The sequence below is a fragment of the Mchenga conophoros genome, linkage group LG22 (genome assembly GCF_057382185.1).
Source record: "Mchenga conophoros isolate Kocher_MC1m ecotype Shallow Benthic linkage group LG22, M_conophoros_male_GT1.1, whole genome shotgun sequence".
Lineage (NCBI taxonomy): Eukaryota > Metazoa > Chordata > Actinopteri > Cichliformes > Cichlidae > Mchenga > Mchenga conophoros.
In genome coordinates this window covers 9,822,105-9,845,123 of record NC_140546.1, presented here as the reverse complement: position 1 = coordinate 9,845,123, position 23,019 = coordinate 9,822,105, and the positions used below count along the sequence as shown (strand labels likewise).

Genomic DNA, 23,019 nt, shown 5'->3' with positions numbered 1-23,019 from the left:
AATAGAATAGAATAGAATAGAATTGAATTGAATTGAATTCAACTTTATTGTCATTGCACATGCACAGGTACAGGACAACGAAATGCAGCCTCCCGAAAGTGCATGTGATACTTTCTAGCAGTGTTGTTTTTTTTGTTGTTGTTGTTGGTGGGGGTTTTTTGCCTGTCCCATTTGGTTCTTTAGCCGTCAGAATTGTTGTCTGAAGACCAACAAGGATACCCAGTGGATTTACTTTGCTAAATTAATCATCATGGCCTTGCCGTATCTGCGAATTTGATCCTTTGTTGTTATTATTTATTTTATTATATTTTCAGTTGTTACAGACGGGACAGACATGACTGAGGGATAGGAAAGGGAGAAAGAAAGATGAAGGAAAAGAAAAACAGAAGGGAAGAGGGACAGTGAGAAAGGGTACTTAAAAAGAGAAAGAAGAGGAAAAAAGAAAAAAAATCTCCTGGATCACCTGTTGAGAGAAAAAGAAGAGAAAACAAGCAACAAAAAAAACAGAGCAACATACTAAACACAACACCATCACATTAATCTAGCTAAGTGTAAACAGCAGTAAATACGAAATGTTGAATGTTGTTGTGTAGCAAGCAGGACCGACAGCGCACGTTGTGCTTGGAAATAGCAGCCAATAAAGGTATAGTTTATGTCTATGAACAGTGGACACCCGTGTGCACACCTGTGCGGATCAGCGCGCTTGTATTCAAAAGGTTTCCCCATGTAATGGTCTGCTAGAGGATGTAGAGAGCCATAGCCCCCTCCCCCAAGGCATGAAGCAGGCATGGAGGAGATCCAGGCTCCAGACATCCAGAGGCCCCAGAGTGCGAGAGCCCAAGGAGGACCACCGGAGGGGCATCCGTGCCACCCTCCTGGGAAGAGCTGGGGAGAGCCCCAGATGAGGGGTCACCCAGTAGCCACGGAACAGAAGCCAGAGGGGGCTGCAGTGGCGTGCCCGCCGGCTCTGCTGGCAGCCAGCTGTGCCAGAGTGAACCAAGGCGCAGGCCGAGAGGCCGGAGGCCCGAGGGCCCCCTTTGCCCCGGAAGAGGCCTGACCGAGCAACAGGCACCAGGCCCCGCCAAGTAGTCACCGGGAGTGAGCTGGTACATACCTGAGCGCCCAGCCCCGGACACCAAGAACCACCAACGCACTGACCCCTGAGGGCATCAGTTACCGGCAGGGAGTGTGGTGAGGGGAGATAGGCCTTTGGAGGGCCTGGGAGTTCCCAGAGAGGTGGAGTGTAAGATCCGACCTGACATATAAACACAAACATGCATTCCCACCCTCATGCACACATATACAAATACTCAGCACTCACCCAACGTAGGGATAGACATACACTGTACACACAATCACACTCCCCAAACAAACTCTATACCCCAGGTCCAGGTTCCCTCGCCCCTGGAGGGAGAAGCGGCACCTAGACCCAGGAGATGTTACCCTTTCCCCCGGGGTGGAGGCAAGCGGTCGTCCAAGGCTCCGCAGCAGCAAGGAGGCCCTGCATCCCAGATCCCAATCAGACGGCCAACACCGCTATTGTTGAATGTATTAATGTAATGTTTTCTGACTTACTTGACCTCCTTTTAGTTAACTTTTACTTACCATATACTTAATGCTGTGGCGTTAATAAAGTTTTGAAGAAAAAAAATGTTTACATCCCCCCTACAGGAGCACGCGCTCAACTCAACTCTTTCTCCTATTGGCTGTTCTGATATGTAGCTCCACCCACCGCCATACATACATTTAACTCATAAAAAAAGAGAAAAGAAACCAGTTTGATGCTGGCGGGGTTTTTTTTTTTCACGTTTTTCTGAAACAGTAAAGTCTGAACTGTGTTTAACTGTAATGCAGAAAAATTCTCACTTATATCGTAATGCTTTATATATTTTATTTTATTATTTTATTCAGTAGTTTATTCTCCTTCCAGTGGTTAGGCGTTTGACGCCAAAGCAGTGTGAATTTAAACGTAAGGTAAACAGTTGCAAGTAGTCAACTTTGTTTTAAATGTTTTAATTAAAAAACATGATTGCTCCGATTGGGAGTATTTATAGGCATGCGCAACATGCACGTGTCGTAAACGTACGCGCAATGGCATCAGAGGCAAGTGACGAGACGACGGTAAGTTTGCAGCTGTCACTTTAAAGGGTAAAAGTAGTTCCGCTCTCTGCGGTTCACTTACACCGCTCACTCGTTTCTGTAGCCTTCGCACGCCGCGGTAGAGCCAAAGGACATACTTAAAGTAACTCGTTATTGTTATTTTTATTTAACTTTTTTTTTAAGCAGGTGATTTGGCTATTCTCACCCTTGCTTGTCGACCCACAAAGCTCACTTTGGTTGAGTGACGTTTAAAAACAAGTGAGCAAAGTTTGCATCCTTGAATTTTAAATGGCAGCTTTCGATGAAGTGCACACTGATTGGATTAATGTCATGAAGCACAACAGATAAATTAACACCTGAACATGGGATAGAGTGTGGTTTAGGGTTCAATTCAAAGCACCTGGTCAATTATCCTGTGTAAAACCCTTAAGCCCCCCTCATTTCTTTATATTTTTTAACAATGTTTTGCAAATATGCATGGTAATACAGTTTATGCACAAGGAAAACACTTCTGGCCAGTTTGAAAGTTAATACTTGGAAGTCTTCATTCTTCAAGACAGCCTGAATTCACTTGAGCAAGTTTTATTTTAAGTTCTTCAAGTAGTCTTCAGGGATAGTTCTGCAGGCTTCCTGAAGAACATTCAAAGCGCTTCTTTGGATGCCAGCGTCTTTTTGTTCTCTTCTCTATCAAGATGTTTTCCGATCACTGTCATGCTGAAAAGTCATTCGACTTGCATATGATATTGAACGGTGGATAAAAATCTGATTCCTTTAATTTTGCCAAGATCCCAAACACCAAAGTCTGAAATTCAGCCCCAAGCCATGATGGAGTTTTAAGGATGGCTGTAGATGCACTGTTGCCACTGATGTTAACTCTATGGATCAGCTAAAAGTAAAGCTGCATCTGTCAGGTTTTTGCTGGATTATTTTTTTTTTTTTTTTTTTTTTCCCCCCACCTCATTTTATTTAGGCCTGCCGCTTTATTTAACTTCAAAAAATAAAAGCATTGTTCTGTAGTGTAAGGCAGGTGCAGCCTCTTGTGGACAATATCTGCCATTTTACCTCTGAAGGTCAACTACCTTTGTTTGCCATTGACACTGACATTTTTTAATCTCTTCTTCAGATGACACTGGAAGAATCCATGGCACGACGGTATGACTACTTTTGAGGATTTGCGTTATTATTGTATTTTGAGGTGTGATTGGACTGTTGGACTGTACGGAGTTCAGTTTTGTGTCTTTGCAGTCGTCGCCTAAAGAGAAGAGAGAGGGAGACTTCATGGCTGGGACGAAAAGTAAGAGACAAATCATTTGAAAGCATGGTTGTGACTTTAAGTCGCATAAAACGGTTCTCTACAGCCACTTCTGTACAGTTTATAACTTTGTTTTTTAATCCTGCAGTACAGAAAAAGTGAGAACACACTGCATCAAAGGGTATGTCACCTTCTTGAAGTACGAGTCAACAAATGGCAGATCATTGATAAAATGTGAGTGGATTTTCTTTTTAATTTCAGCTCAGAAAGCTTATTACGATCGCTCCGAGGTCACCTCTCCAGGATGCAGTCCAGCCAGCATCGATTCCCTTAGTTGCCTCAAGCCGGCTGTTCTCGCTGCACCCTTACCTTGGGTATTTTCTTTTTTTTCTTATCCTGACATCTTCTGCTGTTGATGCTTTTCTGTTAGACTGATTAGTTATTTTTAAACATGACAAAATAATCCATGGAAACTTTTATTATTCAGATAATTCCATTGAAACCAGTGAGTCGTTGGCAGAAGACAGGCAGCTCAAAGTGCCTGTCTAAGCACACATCAAAGCTAACTCCATTATCAAGTTGATAAAACTACACTGTAAAGATGATTTTGTTTGTTTTTTATATTCTGTAAAATATAACATTTTAACAAAATTGCAGTTTTATTACCCCTCAGCTATAAAAGGCTGATGGTGTGCTTTGGTCACTAGGGATGGTAATTGGAAAATTCCAAGGACTTGGAGTACTGGGAACTTGATGGATACATTGCTTGCATCACCTTGCCAGGCGGGTAGTTTGTGAATGCAATAACTAGAACAGGGTTTTGGCATAGGATTTTCAAACGGATACCTTAGGTGTATCTACTAGTGGGCTGATGGGTAGCACTGGCAGCCTCCAGAGGTTGCTGCTTGACCGTGCGAGGTAACGTTAAAGAACTTCAAAAGCAGCAAAGTCTCGCATCAACTTTATGCTTTTTTTTTTTTTTTTTTTTTTTTTTTTTTCCCCCCATTAACCTTTTAAAGGATTTACATTTTCTCTTCACTTACTGCTGTAACTTTAATTGACTGTATATTACAGATGTGAGTCTTCCGATGAGGAGTGGGTGAAGATGATCGGCACGCCGAGGAACATCAGACGCAGCAGCGTGAGCTTCAGGGAGAGGCAGCCCCTGTTAACACCCAGAATGAGATCGATCATCCTCTACTGGTTAATGAAGGTTGTTGTTGTTGTTGTTGTTGTTTTGAAATTAGAATTTTCAGTAATATCAAAGCAGCATTGAATGTTATTTTTAGTGTTTGTAGCTAAAAATGATTTACTTGGAATACAGTCGTGAGTAGTGCAAATCAATCCAAATTAGAATGTGTAGATTAGCTGTCTCATCTAAATGACACATTAATAGGACTTTCATGATTGTTCCTGCAGGTGTGTGAGGCATACGCTGTTCACAGGGAGACTTTCTACCTGGCACAGGACTACTTTGACCGTTTTCTGTTGGTTGAGAGAAATCTTAAGTTGGGTGTGCTGCAGCTCATTGTGCTCACATGTCTTCTTATAGCATCAAAGATGGAGGTAAAATTACTGTTTAGTAGTTTTTTTTTCTTTTTGTGTTAAATCTAAAATACAAATTCTTATTACTTATTCCAATGTTTTTATTTGCACTGTGGGTTTCTTGATGGTGCGAACAGGGATTAAAGTGTCACAAAGTGCATTTAAGTGGGAACCAGTGGTGACTCTCTTGCTTGTGCGTGGCAGACCTGAACTGTTGTTGTAATTCGGCTTTACTGCGCTTCGACTGCATTCTTCATACGTATGTGGCTTCTTTCCACCCATTAGCCATAGCCTGCTGTCAAATACAGCAGAGTGAAAGGAAAGGGTAACATCAGATTAAAAATTTTAAATGTAGGATTGAAATTTGACTTGCTTGACTTTGTGTGAAACTACTAACTGGGTTGATTTAAAGGTACTAGAAAGGTGTTCCTGCCCACTTTAACCCCTGGTTGATTAAAGGTGTTTTATTTATTTTATAGGAATCTAAACCTTTAAAGATCTTGCATCTGTCACGTGTGGCTCATGGGATCTACCATGTAGAAGAATTCCGTCATATGGAGTTGGTCATTTTGAGGGTAATACTTTTAACTCACTATTCATCATATGCACCTGTTCCATTGTGCATTTTATAAATCCATATGCTTTTGTATGCTCTGCAGACATTGCGCTGGTACACTCGTCCGGAAACGGCTTTGACCTGGCTGAAGTTCCTCCTGCAGGTGATCTTCAGGAAAGAAAAAGCAAACCTGCTTGAGCAGCCGTTTCCAAAAGATACTTACATGAGAAGTGCAAATGTAGGTGTTTGAGTTCACTTATATTTAAGTCAACAGTTCTATAATACAGCTACAAATAAGACTGTATTGCAAGAGAAGTGAAATATCCTTGCTAACCTTGTGTGTAGTTGCTCAAGGTGTTTTTGTTTTAGCTTTTAGATCTGTGCATCCTTGACGTGAACTCGATGGACATACCTTATCGCGGATTGGCTGCCTCAGTCCTGTGTTATTTCGTGGACCAGGGACTGGTAGAAAAAGTTGCATGTAAGAGTTGGAGACTTAAAAAACAGAAGTAAAATAACTAAAAAATGTGGGAAAACGTGTTACACCTGACACACAGGAAGAACGAAGTTAATGTTTAAAATGAGAAGGCTCAACTCTTGAACATGTCAGGTTATTCAGTCTGTATGTTTGGTTTCTCTGTTTAGGTCTGCCCAGAGAACACCTCCAGCCATGTGTTGACTGGCTGGCCCCCTTTATGGATGCACTGGAAGACTTTGGCACAGTCACACAGAAAGTGTTTCCCACAGTAAGAAGAGAAGACCAATACAACATCCAGGCAAACTTGGACTACATGTCCATTTTGGTTAGTGTCTTTTTTTTTTTCTTTTTTTTTTTCTCTCTTCCCCCTCTGTGGTCTTCCTTATAATTTAAGGTTGAAGTCAGACTAGAAAATGCAGTCGGGAAAATGATTGTTTACCCATACAAAAGCAAACTCCTAAGACTTGAAATGTTTGTAGAAGCTATATAGAGCTTACAGATGGAAGCTGGTTTAATGCAGTTTGTGACGGCGGCAACCTGTGTTGCATCTGGCATACTAAGAGCTATAAATAAAGGGACTGGCATTGGATAACTCCTCTTCTGACACATGATCTATATTCGCTGACCACTTCAGTAGGTACATCTGCTCGACTGGTGGTCAACCTTGTACAATTGGTCAATCACATGGCAGAAACTCTGTGCATTTAGACATGGTCAAGAGGACCTACTGAAGTTGGAACTGAGCATCAGAATAAGGAAGAAGCTTTATTTTAAGTGACTTTGATCATGACGTGTTTGATGCCAGGTGGGCTGGTCTGAGTATTTCGAAAACCTTGATCTGCAGTATGACATTCATACTGCTTTGCCTTCTTGTTTGACACGCTGTCAGTTTTTTACAACCGTTCCAGAAACAAGAATGCAAAGTCAAAGCTAAGAGCAGTGGTATGAGACACCATACCTCTGCCAATGCTGAGGAATTTGAAATGATGAGGTTGACTTGAATCTGTGTGAGTAGTGTTGCCTATCATTCTATTTGGTTGCCCACTTCTGTGGACGGAAATTCAAATGGATCACTCGTTTACAGTACTGTGCTAGTATGAACCCATAATTCTGCAGCCTTTTAGTTATTGAATGATGTCGTCACTCCTTTGCCATTCTTAAACTTCATTGGGGGAGATGGCAGAGCTTTTGACATTAGCCATAAAAAAACAACAACAAACAAACCCTGGACCATGTTTCTGTATTGCAGAATGAAACCCTGAATGCACAATTTCACGTAAAAGCATTTCTTTGATTTTAAGAAAATATATTTAGTTTTGGTATAAAGTGAACATTTGAACAACTTATTTTTCCCAGCTGACACACGTGAAACTGCTCATTTGTGGAAGTCTTATTTTGCAGAAGGGAATGAAACTCTAAAGGTTTCTTCCCCCCGGCATATTTATTCTGTTTAAAATGAAATGTTATTTTTAATTTAAAAAAAAAAAAAAAAGACTAAAAATGAAAGACTTGAATTCCAAGTTGTTACCCTTACAGTGTCGATAAATTGCTTCCGTTAATTTTTAGGATGTTGCTCACAAGGCAATAAAAGGCAATTCTCCTACAAATGATGTGGAACCGCTCGATGCCACCTCGTACAGAGGGAGGATCTACGTACCTGGGCAAGGACTTACGTCTTCAGAAGATGAAGTTTAACAGAGTCTGAAGGTGCTGATTGCAGTTCTATCTGAAACTTTCCTCAGATTTCCTGCAGAGATGGCTGCAAATGTCCAACTCAGACTGATCTGACAGAGTTGAATGCTGAATCAAAATAAATTGTGTCGTAGTCTTAGTATGCCATAGTGTGAGAATAGTTATTGTTAGTTTAGAGTTGAATAGTTGTCACCCCCACCCACCCCCGCATCTTCCCCTCACCACAAATAGTAGTTCTTGACGTATTCAATCCATTTAAAAGACGATGTAGGAGATCTAAACTGTTAACTGATATTTGAAGGCCACTCTTCTTCTAGCCACTTTTTGTTTTCCCTCATTTTTGGCTTTTAAGGTTTTATTTCAGAAAAATGCAAAGTTCAAAAGTTTGTAACCTGAAGGTGAATTTTTAGAAAATTGTGGGATGCATTTTTTTTTTTCCCTCTTTTTAAATGAAGAAATGTTGTGTGCTGCTGTCCAGCAGCCAAAGTATAGTAAAATGAATGCTGTACTAGTGTGAATTTTTAAAAACCCCAAACAAAGCATTAACTGAACCAGGTCCTGATGTGATTAACTCAGGGCATTTTGATTTTATAAGTTTATTGCAAAAGATGAAAATAATACAAATTACCATGTACTTGTTACCACAAAATAAAATATTCATCCCCACCCTGTGAAATCTGACAGTGGTTCGTGTGTTTACTAAAAGTACAGTTTGGCCATCGCCTGCAGGAATCTCTTCTTCCTCTTCTGCGCAGCCAGCTGCAGCACTTCCTCTGGATTACTGGTGTTCAGTTCTGTCTGTCCAATCGCTTTTATCTGAAGGGTTGGGAGAAGACATCGGTTATGTTTTTGTTATGAGAATTCTTATTGAAATATACAAAATCCTACAGGTTCTACACTTCCAAACATTTTATATAAATTCTTTATTGCAGTCCATACACCTGAACGTTTAAGGTTACTCAGTGTGTTTAAGTCTCTCTCCCACAGCCTAATAAAAGCATGTGGAAATCTCTTTAGTTTATATAAATTTGAATATTAATTGATGAACCTCCTTGAAACGTTACAGATCAACTTTCTAATCTGTTTCATTTGGCTGCAGTTCCAACAGTGTAAAATAGACGTGGCAGCAGATTAGGACTCTAAAAACCTCTGTACACCTTTCACCAGCTGAATGCAAAGTCCACTGAGGATGTGACTGAGCTGCACTGCTCTAATTGCAGATAATTATATTTCACTTGTATACTGTGAAATTGATGCTTCCAGATTTTAAAACCATAACTCTGAATATAACCTGCTACAGACTAGGTGGCACATTCAGCTTAAGTTACCATAGAGATCTGGGCAGGTAAAGAGTTGAGCTCTAACTTTAAGCTCAACATTGCTCATTAACTCTTGTTTCACAATGCATGTCAGATTAAATTTGACCTTTTATGCCTCACAAGTATTTTATTTTTATTAGACATTAACCAGTCTGCTTATGTGGGTGGTCATTGACAAGCGTTAGCTGGTCGTCACTTTGTTGCCGGTCTCTTCCTGCATTATTCTTCTATGATTTTATTGCATAAAAGAGAAGTCATAAATCTATACGTATGAGATGCTTTTCAGGTCGCAGCCTTTCGTGGTATAAGCTGTAGGGTTATAAAGACTTACCGCTATTTGTCTCTTCTCAGTCTCTCCTCGTTTGTGGTGAATATCTGAGCAAAAAAAATCAGGAAGCTAAACAGACACTGGAGAGAATGTATTCCTTGAAAAGAAAAAGTAAGTTTTAGCCAACAGTGATTATTGTTACATGAAGGATACGTGTGAGATATTCCAGGATGGTGACGTCCCAGATGTAGTCGTAGAATGAGTCCATGGCGTCGTGACTGTAATGTGAGAGGATACTAGCTGTTATTAAGAATGGCTCTGTGGGTAATGTAATGTGTCCTCCAGGGCCATACCTGTTCTGCTCCTGAAGCGCTTTGAACGCTGTCATGTAGTCGACTTCTCTCAGAAACTGGCACAGAACAGCAACCTGACGAGAATCAGAGATGTCACATTACTTCCAACTCGCTACATCTGTAAGACACCAGTCAGCACTGAGACACTTACAGTCGGCTTTATACTTTAGCAGAGGTGCACGGAATAATGAGGCAAACAATGGTATTGGTTGATTTGCCTTATTGACTCTCATCAGCAAATAAAGCTGATATATTTTCTCTCATCAGGGTCTATCATTATTATACTGTTATATTGATTTTGTTCTGCTAAATGTTCAAAGAAGGGACGAGGAGCTTTCTAGCTTTTATTCATGAAATTATACTGGGGAAAACAAAGTGGGCACTTGCATCAATCCAACAATATGTTCATTAATTCCTCAGCAGCTAACATTAGTTCACTTTCTCAAATAGGCAGTTTGACCTCTGACCTGTGTGTGGCAGTTCAGCATTGAACAGCATTTAATCATCCTCTTCAGAACCTAAAATAAAAACAGGTGTGTTACTGTTAGGCGAGTCAGTCGGCTCTCATATCTCTCAAACTGCAGAGGCTCACTATGTAGTGCACTCTGGTATTAGTCGGTGTTTTACCTGGTCAGTGTAGATGTCGGGGGGGACGGCTTTGGTGAAGAAGTCCGAGCACACAGCTCCAGCCTGCAGGTAAAGGTTCAGAGCTGCAGAGTACTGATTGGTCACTACATAGGGAGAAATGAAAGTTGTTATTCAAGCTGCAGGTGGCTGTGTCTGAAAATGCTTTCTTAAGGGAATGTTTCGCAATTGCTGTGAAATTTCTTTTAAGTCACTTCAATCTTATTTTTCCTTTCTGTCCAAACGTCAAGTACATTGGTGGAAAAACGTCAGCCTTTGTCTAAGGAATGACAACATTTCACTGATTCAGTGAAGAAAGTTCTCTGAGTTGATGAGATGTGGTGATTGTTCTTACCAAAGTAGATGTCGGCTTGTGTGATAAGCCATGATTGGTTATTGGGGTTTAGAGTGAGAGCATAGGAAACCAACTCCTTGACTGTCACAGCCACAGCTTCCACATCCACTGCCTGTATGCTGCTCAACACACAGATCGGAACATTTAGTTTTTCGTGCTGTGTACATGCTGTTAAAGGGGATGTTTTTCCTTATGTCCTCTCATATTAACAGTTACAGTCATAGTGCAGCTGCTTTTGATTGTTTATGATGTCAGAGAGAGATGATATCCCCTAATATCAAACTGTTTGTGAAGGCTAGCCAATCAGAAGAAAGTTGGCTTGACGACAGAGGATGAACTGAGGAGCATCAGTACAAGTCAAATAAGGATTATTCTGAACTGTGAGTCATGCAAAGCTGCTCTAGTAGAGTCTGAACTAAGAACGTAATAAACAGATCTGTAACTGCAGATAACCTGACAGCTTTTCATGCACAGTGTACTTCCTGTAACTTTTTCACAAGAAAAGTAACCTCTGCTTATAAGCTGTTAGTGTGAAGAGGCATCAACACAATGAATAAAGAGTAAAATGACAATGTACAAGCAGGGGTGCAGGAGTCAAACTAGTCCAAACCACACATATTCACTCAACTCAAAATTCTTATTTCTTATTTTTTCAGTAGCTCAAACAAGCTTTAAAAGATTTCTCTCAGCTTGTAGGAGTTGAGGACAGGAAAAGAGATCCCTGTGTGTCGGTCCTGTAACTAAGTCCGACCAGTGCAGTGTAGCAGAAACAGTTGGTGCAGCTAAAACAAACAGATGAGGTAAAATAGAAAAGTCGTTCCTACTTTGGAAGAGAAGATGGCCAGATGGAGAGATGTTCTGCAGTAACTTCATTTACAATGTCATCCTAAAGAAGAAGAAGAAAAAACAAGGGGCTGAAGATGCAGACAGAAACTACAGCAGCACTGAAATCCCTCAATTTTTCCATTTTACTGTGTTCTATTTATGAATTCAGAGTCATACCCTGACTATACTGTGGAGTCTCACAAACAGTGAGATCAGAGTCGTCAGCACCAGTGGCTCCTGTAAGAATAAGACAAATCACAAGGTAAACAGCTAATTTATTCTTCCACAGTGTGTTTAAGTTGGTATGTGGTGATACTTACTCTAATTTTCTTGGTGAAAGTGATGAATTTGCTCCTGGAGGAGTCACATTAAGAAAACAGAATGAGTGTGACGCTACATGAATCTCAGACATGTTGTAATGTTTCTAAATCCTAAAATGACATCATACCTGTGCAAGATGCCCATGGAGGACTCTCTCTGTTTAATGAGGCCAATTCGGCCGTCGCTGTTCCTCTTGTGTTGGATGGAGATGCTGCAGATCTGAACCACCACATCCCAGAGCTCCTTGGCGGTGCGCCGACTTTCTTTAGGACCTGGAAGCTCCTTACACGTGGATGCCAGGAGCTGACCAAGCTATCGGGACAAAACAGGACAAATTTAATAAAGAAAAATGCAAAAATACTGGCGACCGCTAGACACACCTATGGTATCTGTTTCAAAATCCTACATCACCTTGTTCTCGAGACGTCGCATTGTAATTTATTGGAAATCCCACAGTACCTAAATATAACCAAATCAATCCTGAGAGAGAATACACTCTCTCAGACTTTCATGTGTCTTGGTGGAAAAATTTTAAGTGGATCTGGTACCACAACTTATTTTTAAATGAATTTAAACCAACTTATTAATTAGTTCATTATGTAATCACTCAAGATTTTTAGTTTTCTTATAGAGCTGTGACTTCTGAGTTGCAGAAGAGTGTCTCAGCTGCCTCAGCTGGGATTTAAATAGCCTTAAACCTTACAGACAGTCAGCTACTGTGTCGATAACTTTGCTATAATTTCATGTTGGTGAATATCAGAAATAGCATCACTGGAGCTGCTAGAAAGAGAAAATTTCATGAAAGTGTTAAAAAAAGAAGCACACAGACGTGTTACCTTGATGTACGGGTTGTTCATGACCAGAGACGGCGACACCTGCAGAGTCAGGTAGTCGTTCTCCCTCCAGTTCAACATGAAGGCGACACACTCCTCTCCCACCACCTGACGTAGAGGCAGATCTGGAAACAAAGACCAGGAAACCCTTCACTGCACCTCCAGAATTGGTGCTATATAACAAGGCCTAGAAGCTGTTTATTCTGCTTTATCGGTAACTGAAGTTTTTATGGATAGCAGACATACGTCTATTTTTACAGTGAGATACATGCTACTCTTGCAGAAGTATCCTAATAGTGCCTTTTTTTTTTTTTTAAACAAATGTTTCTAGCTGCAAGACCAGATCTGTAACTTCTTGTAAGTGACATTAGTTTAGAACATTTGTTTACTGGGGCCCTAGAAATAGATTTTATAGTAGTATATGAAGCCTGATCCACAATGATTTTCTCCCATCACAGACTTAACCTGAAGATGCTGACACTGGAGTGACTCCACTCGCTGCTGTTCACTCACCATGAATCCTCATCTCTAGGTAACCTCTGACCCTGCTGACCAAGTCAGGGGGCGGCCGCTCCTTGCTCCCCTCGGCCGCCATCGCCTCGTGTGCGCGGACCTCCAGCAGCAAGATCTCATTCAGCATCACCTGCCTCAGCTTTGGGGAAAACTCTGTGACGAGCTCCAGACAGGCTGAGAAAAGCTGCCGTGCATGGGCGAAGTCCTGAGGAAAACATGCTCCATGTATTAAGCAGTTAAAAGTGATGCTCTATGATTGGATAACAACGTTTAATTATTAAAATAACATTTATGCCCCACTGAGCGTTGATAATGGCTCAGACCTTTATTGAAATGCAGTGGAGTCCTTTGGCCATGAGGATATAAACCAGGTCCTTGGTCAGGTTGTCTTTAATGCCGAGGATCACATTAATGTAGTCTGGAGGAACCTCCCACTGTTCATATAAACAGGAAGTGGTAGGTTAATTCAGATCATCTTGGTTGGTTTCGTGTGTTAGAAGTAAGGATTGAAAATTATTCCAAATGTGTGTATATATGTGTATATGTGAGAAACTGTAGTCCAGCACAATCCAAGATATCTTAAATGCATTAATGTTGAGCTCATGTCTCTGACCTTGCTGTTGACCCTCCAGAAAGGTCGTTCAGCCAGGCCGTGGAGTTCAATGAGGATCTGTCTGATCCTGCGTGGCTCCAGTGAAAGGATGAGCTGCTGCTCCAGCTGGCCAATGTTCACACTCGCTGAAGCTGTGAAGAAGTGAACCAAACCTCAATATGTCTCATGGTTTTCATGTGGAGAAGCGGCAGTGTTATGTAGCAGAAGTGTACAAAAGGCCAGCCAGTTCGCAGAACTCACGAACAGAGCCACACCTGTGGAGTAAGATATCAGCATACTGTTGCTGTTTAGCCAATGAGCGGTGAGGCAACCCATTCTCTTCACCAATCAGAAGAGGGTTAGACTTCATCATTTCTTCACTACCAGACACACTGGACCCACTACAGTTCGCTTACCGTCCAAATCGTTCCACAGACGATGCCATCACTCACTCACTTGGACACTAGAAGGGGGAATTATGTTAAAATGCTCTTCATAGACTACAGCTCTGCATTTAATACCATAATTCCCTCCACACTCACCACCAAGCTGGAGCATCTGGGACTCAGCTCATCTATGTGTCAGTGGATCTCCAACTTCCTAACTGGCAGACCACAGGCAGTAAGGATGGGCGGACATGTCTCAGCCTCCACCACTCTCAGCACTGGAGCCCCCCAGGGGTGTGTTCTGAGCCCCCTGCTGTACTCTTTGTACACATATGACTGTGTGACCACTACCAGCTCCACCACCATCATCAAGTTTGCTGACGACACCGTCATGGTGGGCCTGATCTCTGATAACAACGAGACGGCCTACCTGAAGGAGATTAGGAATCTGGAGAACTGGTGCCAGAGGAACAACCTCCTTCTAAACGTCAGTAAGACAAAGGAGCTGATAGTGGACTTCAGCACTAAGCAGGAGAGGAACTACCAGACCCCTGTCATCAACGAGTGCCCAGTGGAGAGAGTGGACAGCTTCAAATGCCTCGGAGTTCACATCACGCAGGACCTGTCATGGTCCTGTCACATCAACACCGTGGTGAAAAAGGCCCGACAGCGTCTCTACCACCTCAGACGCTTGAGAGACTTCCAACTGCCCTCCAAGGTGCTCAGGAACTTTTACTCGTGCACCATAGTAGGGCTGCCACGATTAGTCGACTAGTCACGATTATGTCGACTATTAAAATCGTCGACGACTAATTTAATAGTCGACGCATCGTTTGAAGCTTTGTAAGATCACAAAGGACGCAGGAATGAGTAGTAGGATTTAAGAGTGTAATAACGGACTGAAACAGAAGATGGCAGCACTGCATGTCCAAGGATGCCAGCTGCCGTTAAACCCCGAAGAAGAAGAAGCTGTGTCCCAGAATTCATAGCGCAGCCCAGCGCAGTTGTCAACAATGGCGGCAGCTAGTTAGTTTTAACTTTACTCTTATTATTCTTTCTGGGTCACAAAATAAACGTTTAACATATTTTCAGGCGAGAATGTAGCTGTGTAAACCTCAAATATCTGCTCAGTTTATCAAGACACCACATATTTTCAAAAGCGCTCCGACATTTTCGGAGACGTCTGTTACCCACTAGCTCGTTAGCTAGGCGGGGGCAAGGCTAACTAGAGCCGTGAGAACACCGGACTCCCGGCAAATCGTTTTCAAACCCACCGCCGTCTTTCGCTAGTCAGGTTAAACATATATATAAGTCACTTAGATAACTTAAAAATTTTATTGTTTGGCTTTCTTTAGTATTTTATTTGTTCCTGAGTAAATCGGTTTGGCTGAGATTAAAGTTATAGTTTTTGCACAGCTAAAACTGTCAAGCAGACAGCTGATTATCAGAAGTGTGAGACGCTGGAGAATATACTCCGGTGTCCTGTTATATTTTAGAAAGCAAGGAGTTTATTAAACTTCACCGAAACAATCTGCAAATTTCATTAAAAATTAATAAACTACCATCTTGTCTTTATTTTTAGTTAGCACAAACACTTCAAGCTGTAAGCTAATGATAGTTATATAAGACCAGATGCTGCTGGTGCAATAAGCTGTACGCTGTACGTCCAATGGATGATGATCTGATTAGTCGACTAATCGCAAAAATAATCGGTGACTAGTCGACTATCAAAATAATCGTTTGTGGCAGCCCTACACCATAGAGAGCATCCTGACGGGAAACATCTTAACCTGGTTCGGGAACAGCACCATGCAGGACAGACAAGCTCTACAGAGGGTTGTGCGATCAGCTGAGCGCAATATTCGCTCTGAGCTCCCTGACCTGCACTCAATCTACAGCAGGCGGTGCTGGACCAAGGCCAGGAAGATCGTGAAGGACCTCAGCCATCCCAACAACAGACTGTTCTCTCTGTTGAGGTCAGGAAAGCGATTCCGCTCCCTGAAGACCAACACAGAGAGACTGAGGAGGAGCTTCTTCCCGCAGGCGATACGGTCTCTCAATCACACCACCACACAGTCCTGACCCACACATATAGTTCTTACACACACTGGACATTCTGGACATTGTTTTCACTTCATCACTTAGATCACTTTGAGCATATTTGCACTGCACAAGACATAATGTGGATTGCACAACACTGGTCACTACATTCTTCATTTCCAGTTAATACTTCTACAGCTGCTGTTATTGTGTATATATTTATTTATTTATACTTCTTCATACATTCTTATATAGTTCTATACTGTGTATTGTGTATTTTGTTGTACAGTTATTTTATTTTCAACTTTAATTTATATTTTATTCCTTCCTAGTTAAATTTACCCTTTTTAATTTTTCATATTTATTTCCTATCTTATTCATAGCCTTTTCCTTTTTTTTTTTTTTTCTTTAGGTCACGAGCAGTTGTCTAAGCATTTCACTGCATATCGTACTGTGTATGACTGTGTACGTGACAAATAAAAATTTAAATTTGAATTTTGAAGACACAATTCTACCTCATCATTACGCACACGTCGACGCACAGAGTTCGGTCGGAGCTGCAGGTGGGAAGAGTCAGCAGAGTTTTACTCACCATGTGGATTTTCGTTCCTTCTAATGCTGTTAGCGGTGTGCGTCCATGAGACTGTAAGTTTCTGTGTTCTATCGTGTTTGTTCTTTGCTGCGGCCATTATCCTCCCTTGTTTAATCCGTGGCGCACCCTTTGTTTACCGAATGTTACTGCCGTTTACTGCGAAGTAGTGATGTGCAGATCGATACTGAAATATCGATTCCTCCGATACCAGTCATTTATGTTCTAGAATCGATACTCATATTAAAATATCGATATTTTAGTAATTTAGGGTAAATTTGTAGGTTATCATTAACAGGAACAGAGTGCAAATAAACTATATCATTTGGATTGTCTACATTGGAAGGAACTACTTAGTCTTCCGCCTGTCATAGTCGTGACATATGTTTGTATAAATGTGTCCAGCCCCTTGTTGTGCACACTCACAACAATGGCTGAGCATAAATGGAGTCATGTGCAGACGTATTTTACTTCCACAAACGGTTGAGACGTAGTTTGCAATACATGTGGCAAGAAAGGGAGGTGTTTTGGCAACACTACTAACCTCATCAAGCACAAGAATATGACGAGCTTATGTTGAGGTGAACTGAAGAGGAGGAGTGGACATGGACAGGTGCTGCAAGGGAGAGACGGACGTCTCTCACGGAGTCCTTTAGTGCTGCAGGCAGGCAACGTGTTCAAATAGCGCACAACTTCAGTTTTTTTTTATTTCTATATGATAACTGTGCATTATTAAGCGATAAGAACAAGTAATCCGATGTCCTGTAATCATTATGATGCTATAATTTGAGATACAATAACTGAAATACGTTTTTGTACAAAGTATCGGTATCGGATCAGTATCGTCGATACCACCCTGAATTTAACTTTGTATCGGATCGGAAAGGAAATCAGTGGTATCGCACATCACTACTGCGAAGCAGCCTCTGCCGTGCGGTCATTAAGGGACCGTCACTAATTTCTCATGTTAGCTCTAATGTAAAGTGCCTAGTTAGGATTTATGTAAATAGTAAAATTAGCATTTGTTGACACTCCCTTATTTTGGTTGAATGTTCCACTATCCGGTATTGTTTGTATTGTTGTATTACACATTTAATTCACTCTGTTCACATAATTATGGAAGACTTATGTTCTTTCCAACAGAAACCACACCATCACTCACCACACGGCATATAGCATTTTACAGCCTGTTAAATCCCCTGACTCACATTATGGATGTGTGGTTCGGATTCTTGTTAAATAAATGAGTGAACGGCAGATACCTGAGTGGCAGTGGATTTTGTGGATACGCCATCTGTTCTTATCGGACAACCCTGTTGAGATTGTGGATTCATAGAGTCAGCACCTTATCATCTACATTATTCATAGTCAGGAGGTCAAGTCCATCCCTCTTAAAGTGACCTCCTCCGTTACAAGAAGTCTCGGCCACGTACCTGGAATGTCGTAGAAGGAAGGCAGAGGTTTGGCACTGAGGTTGATTGTGGCCGACCGCTTCCTCATCTGCTCCACCAGGACCTTCCTCTCTTCCTCCTTCAGCAGCTCCATGAAGAGCTTATGGGATGACACCACAAACACCAGAGACAGGTCCTCCAAGCTTTCACACAGAGTCCTGCACCATAAGAGGTTTAGAAGGAAGACAAAGTCTTCATCATCATCATCATCATCAAGTATAGAATTTGAATAATGTATTGTTGCCCGACATCATCTCTGTAGCAGACCCTTGATAACCTCCTATATAATTGTCCAATGCATGGAAAACAGTGACTCTGACTCACTTCAGGAAATTAGCCATGTTTCTTCTGGACGCCTCAGATGGACGGTCTTTTTCCAGCGAGCGTGTGCACACCTGCAGGACAAACAAAGTCTGACTGTAATCTGCAGTGGCTTTAAACAACTTTTACTACATGAAAGAAAAACTGTTCTTAATATAATACTGAAGTAAAAACCACAGGTCACAATTTACTGAGGTACCTCTAAAATGAAGTCCACCACTTGTTTGCTAGGCTTAAGGAGCAGCTGCTGAAAACGCACGCTGAGGATCTCTCCTTCCAGAGTGTCGCGGACGGCGTTGCAGACACAGAGTTTGTGACACACCTCATCCAGGCCTGATTCCCTGCAGGGAGATGGGATGTTACACAAAAATATGAATGCATAAAATGCTTTTACAAGACTATTTTACAAAATTATTGACTATTTAATGGTATATATCAGCTTAATGTGTTAACCAATTCCAGCTGTTGGCTTAAAGGTGAAAATTTGTGGTCCACAAAGAAACCACAGAAACTGTATTTCCACAAGTAGAATGAGTGAAAGAACAGACCATAACAACTCTCTATGGATCAGTGACTGAAGTCTGTGCTAGCTGCAGTGCGTGCAGAGAGGTTTGATTTTGTTGTTTCCTCACCCTTGTTGGACTTTATACAAGAACTCCCGGAGAACAGACCGTCTGAAGTGGTTTGGCAAACTGCGCGATATGTTGTCTTTGATGAAGGCTTCAATGACGGCCTGCAGAGAATTAAAGTGGAGTTTACAAACCATTTTTTGCCCCCTATTTGTGATGTCAACCTACTTCTGCCTAAGCAACACAACACTCATAAGAATGCAGTACTCAAATCTCTCCAATGTGTTTGCTCTGACCGGGTAGTTGTGAGCCCGGATCAGGCTGTTAATCTGGTCGTAGGGTGTCGTCTGGGGGTCAGAGGGGTCACAGTCTCCGGTCAAAGCTCTACAGGCGTTCCAGTATCCAGCCAGGCGCTTCTCATCCAGGTGAACATGAACTGTTGAGTCTAGCTAAAAGGCGTAGAGAAAAAGGTAAACTGAACCACTGCTAAAGCTCCATGTCAGCAGCTTTTGTGAGAAAAGTTACATCTTGTGGCTCTCCTGAGAAAGTTAAATCATACTGTGTCACTGAAGCTGTGATAAAATATGATTACCTTCTTTAAAAGTTCCTTTGTCTGTCTGAAGTGATCCCGAGCCTTCTCATAGATTGGCAGGTCTGTGCAGCCTTGATGGAAGAAAATGCCTCCTAAATCATAATGCACCTGAAACACAAATCCTTCTATTACTCCAAAGAAAAATTCACTTTTTTTCCAGAAGGATTAGAGTTCTAGAAAGACAGCGCTGTGCACTCAGCCAACCTGGCAGTGCAGCTCATCGGCGCTGATGCGAAGCCCTGCGGTCGAAGACTCTGTCTCTCCGTTGGCAGCAGTGTCTGCGGCCAGCAGGTCCAGAGTCCTCATGGTGTGAACGTAGAAGTCTTTCTTCAGTCTCACAGCTCCTTCCAGCACACTGATGGAATCAGCCGCCTGCTCCTTTAGCTGAAGGAATGAAACATTTTAAAAATAGTATCAACTTCTGCTGTTAGTTTATCTGAAATTTAAATGACATGTCTAATAATATAATTAATAAGGTATAGTTTTATGTACTCACAGAGTATGTATGGATCATAAAAAAGGTGCTTACTCACCACAGTGAGGATGTTTTCAGTCATTTCTTTCTCCTGCTGTACAATATTCAACCTAAATCAGGGCACAACAGAAGCATTCAGTGGAATACATGATTTATTTTTCACTAAATTTGCAAAATTAAGCCTGGATGTTGGTATTTTTTACAAAGAATTAGATGAGCACAAGTACATTTTTTATTTATTGTGTATATTTACACAATAAAATATTTTAATTTTAAAATAAGATGAAAGTGATCTGTCTCAATGAGAATTTTAAATTAATATTTTGTGACTAATTAAAGCCAATCAGCAAATGAATGTGGGTAGAACAATGTCTCAATGTTTTCAGAAGTCTGAATGTCTGGCTGGCAACACAAAAACACAATCCCAGAGATTTAAAACTGAAACAGCGTCAGATGTGCTTCTAAAAGTCTTTGAGGGGCTAAAACTCCAGCACAGGAGCAGAGCGGTAGGCAGGTGGTAACATAGCATAACACAAATTTGAAAATAAAAACATGTAAGTGTGGATGCAATAAGTGATAAAGGGGAGGAAGAGGAAGGAGAAGGACTTACATGTTTATCTGGTGGGGTCCAGGTTTGGTTTGTTTCTCTGGAAAGCTGCTCAGCACAATTGTTCTGATGGCCCTTTAACAGACAAAATATAAATGAGACAAATGAGTGGTTAATTCTCTGCCACAATCTCTATTCATGCATCCTCTTTTAATCTACATTTACAGTCTTGGATACAAACATAAATAAACACTTCCATAGTCCATTTTACTAGTTTACCACTGAGCTCATGACAGCTGCTTTCGGAGAGAGTCATCTCACTCACCAGCGGTTGTAGATGATGACAGCCATGGCAGTGGTGGGAGGAAGAGTAGAGAGGTCCAGGTCCACATGTTTCACCCCTGGCGGCACTTTGCTCACACACAGGAGTTCATTCAGCAGCATGTTTAACACAGGAATGGTCAATCTGCCGAGCAGGTATTAGAGAATTGCATAATAGGAATTTTTGTTAAATTACACGCTGAGACATATTCCACTTGGCTTTTTCGTAAACACACTCTGATAACGAAAGATGTCCATCTAAAACACTCTGACTCACCCTTTCTCAAGCACCTCAAGATCCCATTTCATGTGAGCAGCTACTTTCAGTGCAAGCAGCTTCAATGTGCGGTTCCGACGGTTGTCGGCTGGAGGCTGGACCTGATTCTGCTCATTCACTGATGGCTTCGACGCCTGCTCCAGGAACTGGATGATGAGCTGCACTGGTGCTGGGTCTGCAGAAAGAACAGTTATTAACAAGCCTTTACAAGTCCATGAGATGTCATTAAAAATAAACGATGGACTCACGAGTAAGGCTGAACAAACCTGGGTTTGATTTCTGCAGGTGTTTCTCCAGCAGGCTGTCGTCGAGGAGAAACTCAAACCAGGAAGTCTGAAGAGGCGTGCCAGGCCGACTGCTGGTCACAGCGGCCACACGGTCTGCTGCTTCTGCACTCATCCTCGTCTGCAGATATGCAGATATGAACATCAGCTTTATTTAGAATGGATCTTAAGGATAAATATAAAGTGTTTGGGGTTTTTAATGTAAGTTCTTTGTCAGTAAAAACCACATAATGTATTTATTTTTATTTCTATTATACTTATACACTAGATTAGTTCACTCATCTTAAGGAGAACTGGTGTATAAACAGGTGACTGTAACAGTACTACCTTCTCTTGGGGATTTTTGTCAGGAAAAATGAAATGATCATTTGTTCTTTTAACTTTAAACCAACCAGAACCAGGCAAAGATAATCTGCTCCACCAGGACCTTCCTCTCTTCCTCCTTCAGCAGCTCCATGAAGAGCATCAGAAAGTAATAAAAAAAAAATGGCATCAAGTTACTGCTGCTAAAGCTCCCAAACACTACTGAATCATATGTTGCACTTAGTTTTTCTTTCTTTTCCACATGACTGTATTTGTAATATTGAACAGTTAGGGCCTTTTGATGTACATTAAACCTTTGATACTTAATTAAAAACTCTGTAATTACGTTTCACTCTTTGAAATTAAGTATATTTACAATCATGTAATGTTACTTTCACTCGTTAAAAATCTTGGAGATGGTAAATATATATAAAATTTCATATTTTGTGAACAAAAATATTTATAGTTTCAAAATAATTGTAACTATTATTAGATATTTACTTCCATAATAGGTTAGATAGCTTCACCTGTCAGAGCAGCTAACACTAAAAATTTCAGTAGTTGTTTAGAGAGCTCTAATCATTTTCACGGGGCGTCCTAACTGGGCGGGGGCATCAGATTTACCCATTGAACCTACAAGAATGCACGGTTACAGATGATGTTTCGGGCTGCCACTGTAAACAAACCAAACGCACGCCACCTTCCTATTCTGTGTTATGTTTGGAGCCAGGAGTCTTTTGGCTAATATTTCGGCTAGCCGTCTAGATTTTGGCGGTTGTTCCGCGCATGTAGGGACCAACTGTCTTACCTTAACGGGGCACAGTGATCGTTCAGAAGACAGGAGGGCAAAATGTGCACCAAAATGTCAAAATTAGGAGCTGGACCAGCTACACTAACTGATTCTCTCATAATTCATTGTGCCCTGCGCCATATCTCCTTCGTAATTCCGGTTCCGCTTCGTCGCCAAGGACACACAAAAATGCGCCATGATTGCGCATACTTATGCCGCTTCAGGTCCCATTGGTTCTATTCGTATAAAACTTTAGGGTCGGACGAGTTATTTGCACGGACGTTAAAACGTCTGACAGTGAATTTAGAAATGGAAAAGAAAAATAAGACCTATACTATAAACTTAACTCAATCATTTAAAATGTTTGTCGGGATTTACTTTCACTTGTAAACCAAACTATAAACACATAATGCGAAAATTTGCTCATTTAGGCAGTTTATAGTGAAAC

At 41.4% G+C, this 23,019-nt stretch overlaps 2 protein-coding genes across 3 annotated transcripts; one reads left to right on the top strand and one right to left on the bottom strand.

The window, feature by feature from the left end:
* Positions 1–2,007: 2,007 nt before the first annotated feature.
* On the top strand, positions 2,008–8,299 carry LOC146548811 (G1/S-specific cyclin-E1-like). The gene is made up of 12 exons (XM_085262326.1): positions 2,008–2,121; positions 3,224–3,252; positions 3,346–3,394; positions 3,501–3,533; positions 3,614–3,726; positions 4,427–4,565; positions 4,772–4,918; positions 5,377–5,472; positions 5,557–5,691; positions 5,823–5,934; positions 6,099–6,256; positions 7,498–8,299. Exons 1-12 carry the CDS (start codon positions 2,026–2,028, stop codon positions 7,624–7,626), a joined length of 1,236 nt encoding a protein of 411 aa, XP_085118452.1. The 5' UTR covers positions 2,008–2,025; the 3' UTR covers positions 7,627–8,299.
* On the bottom strand, positions 8,204–22,773 carry ints8 (integrator complex subunit 8). Of its 2 annotated transcripts, XM_085262324.1 has the most exons (29): positions 22,590–22,773; positions 21,461–21,599; positions 21,195–21,369; positions 20,922–21,062; positions 20,660–20,731; positions 20,108–20,159; positions 19,779–19,958; positions 19,575–19,682; positions 19,279–19,431; positions 19,046–19,146; positions 18,613–18,754; positions 18,417–18,487; positions 18,075–18,250; positions 17,904–17,954; positions 13,648–13,778; positions 13,358–13,468; positions 13,035–13,239; positions 12,525–12,646; positions 11,816–12,000; positions 11,688–11,721; positions 11,545–11,604; positions 11,367–11,428; positions 10,543–10,661; positions 10,191–10,294; positions 10,031–10,081; positions 9,564–9,637; positions 9,424–9,488; positions 9,274–9,317; positions 8,204–8,439 (listed from the first exon to the last, which is right to left on the bottom strand). In XM_085262324.1, exons 2-29 carry the CDS (start codon positions 21,591–21,593, stop codon positions 8,323–8,325), a joined length of 3,039 nt encoding a protein of 1,012 aa, XP_085118450.1. In that variant the 5' UTR covers positions 21,594–21,599; positions 22,590–22,773; the 3' UTR covers positions 8,204–8,322. The 2 variants fall into 2 exon arrangements, with proteins under 2 accessions (XP_085118450.1, XP_085118451.1); XM_085262325.1 differs by lacking the exon at positions 17,904–17,954 and having other exon boundaries at positions 22,590–22,772.
* Positions 22,774–23,019: the final 246 nt, after the last annotated feature.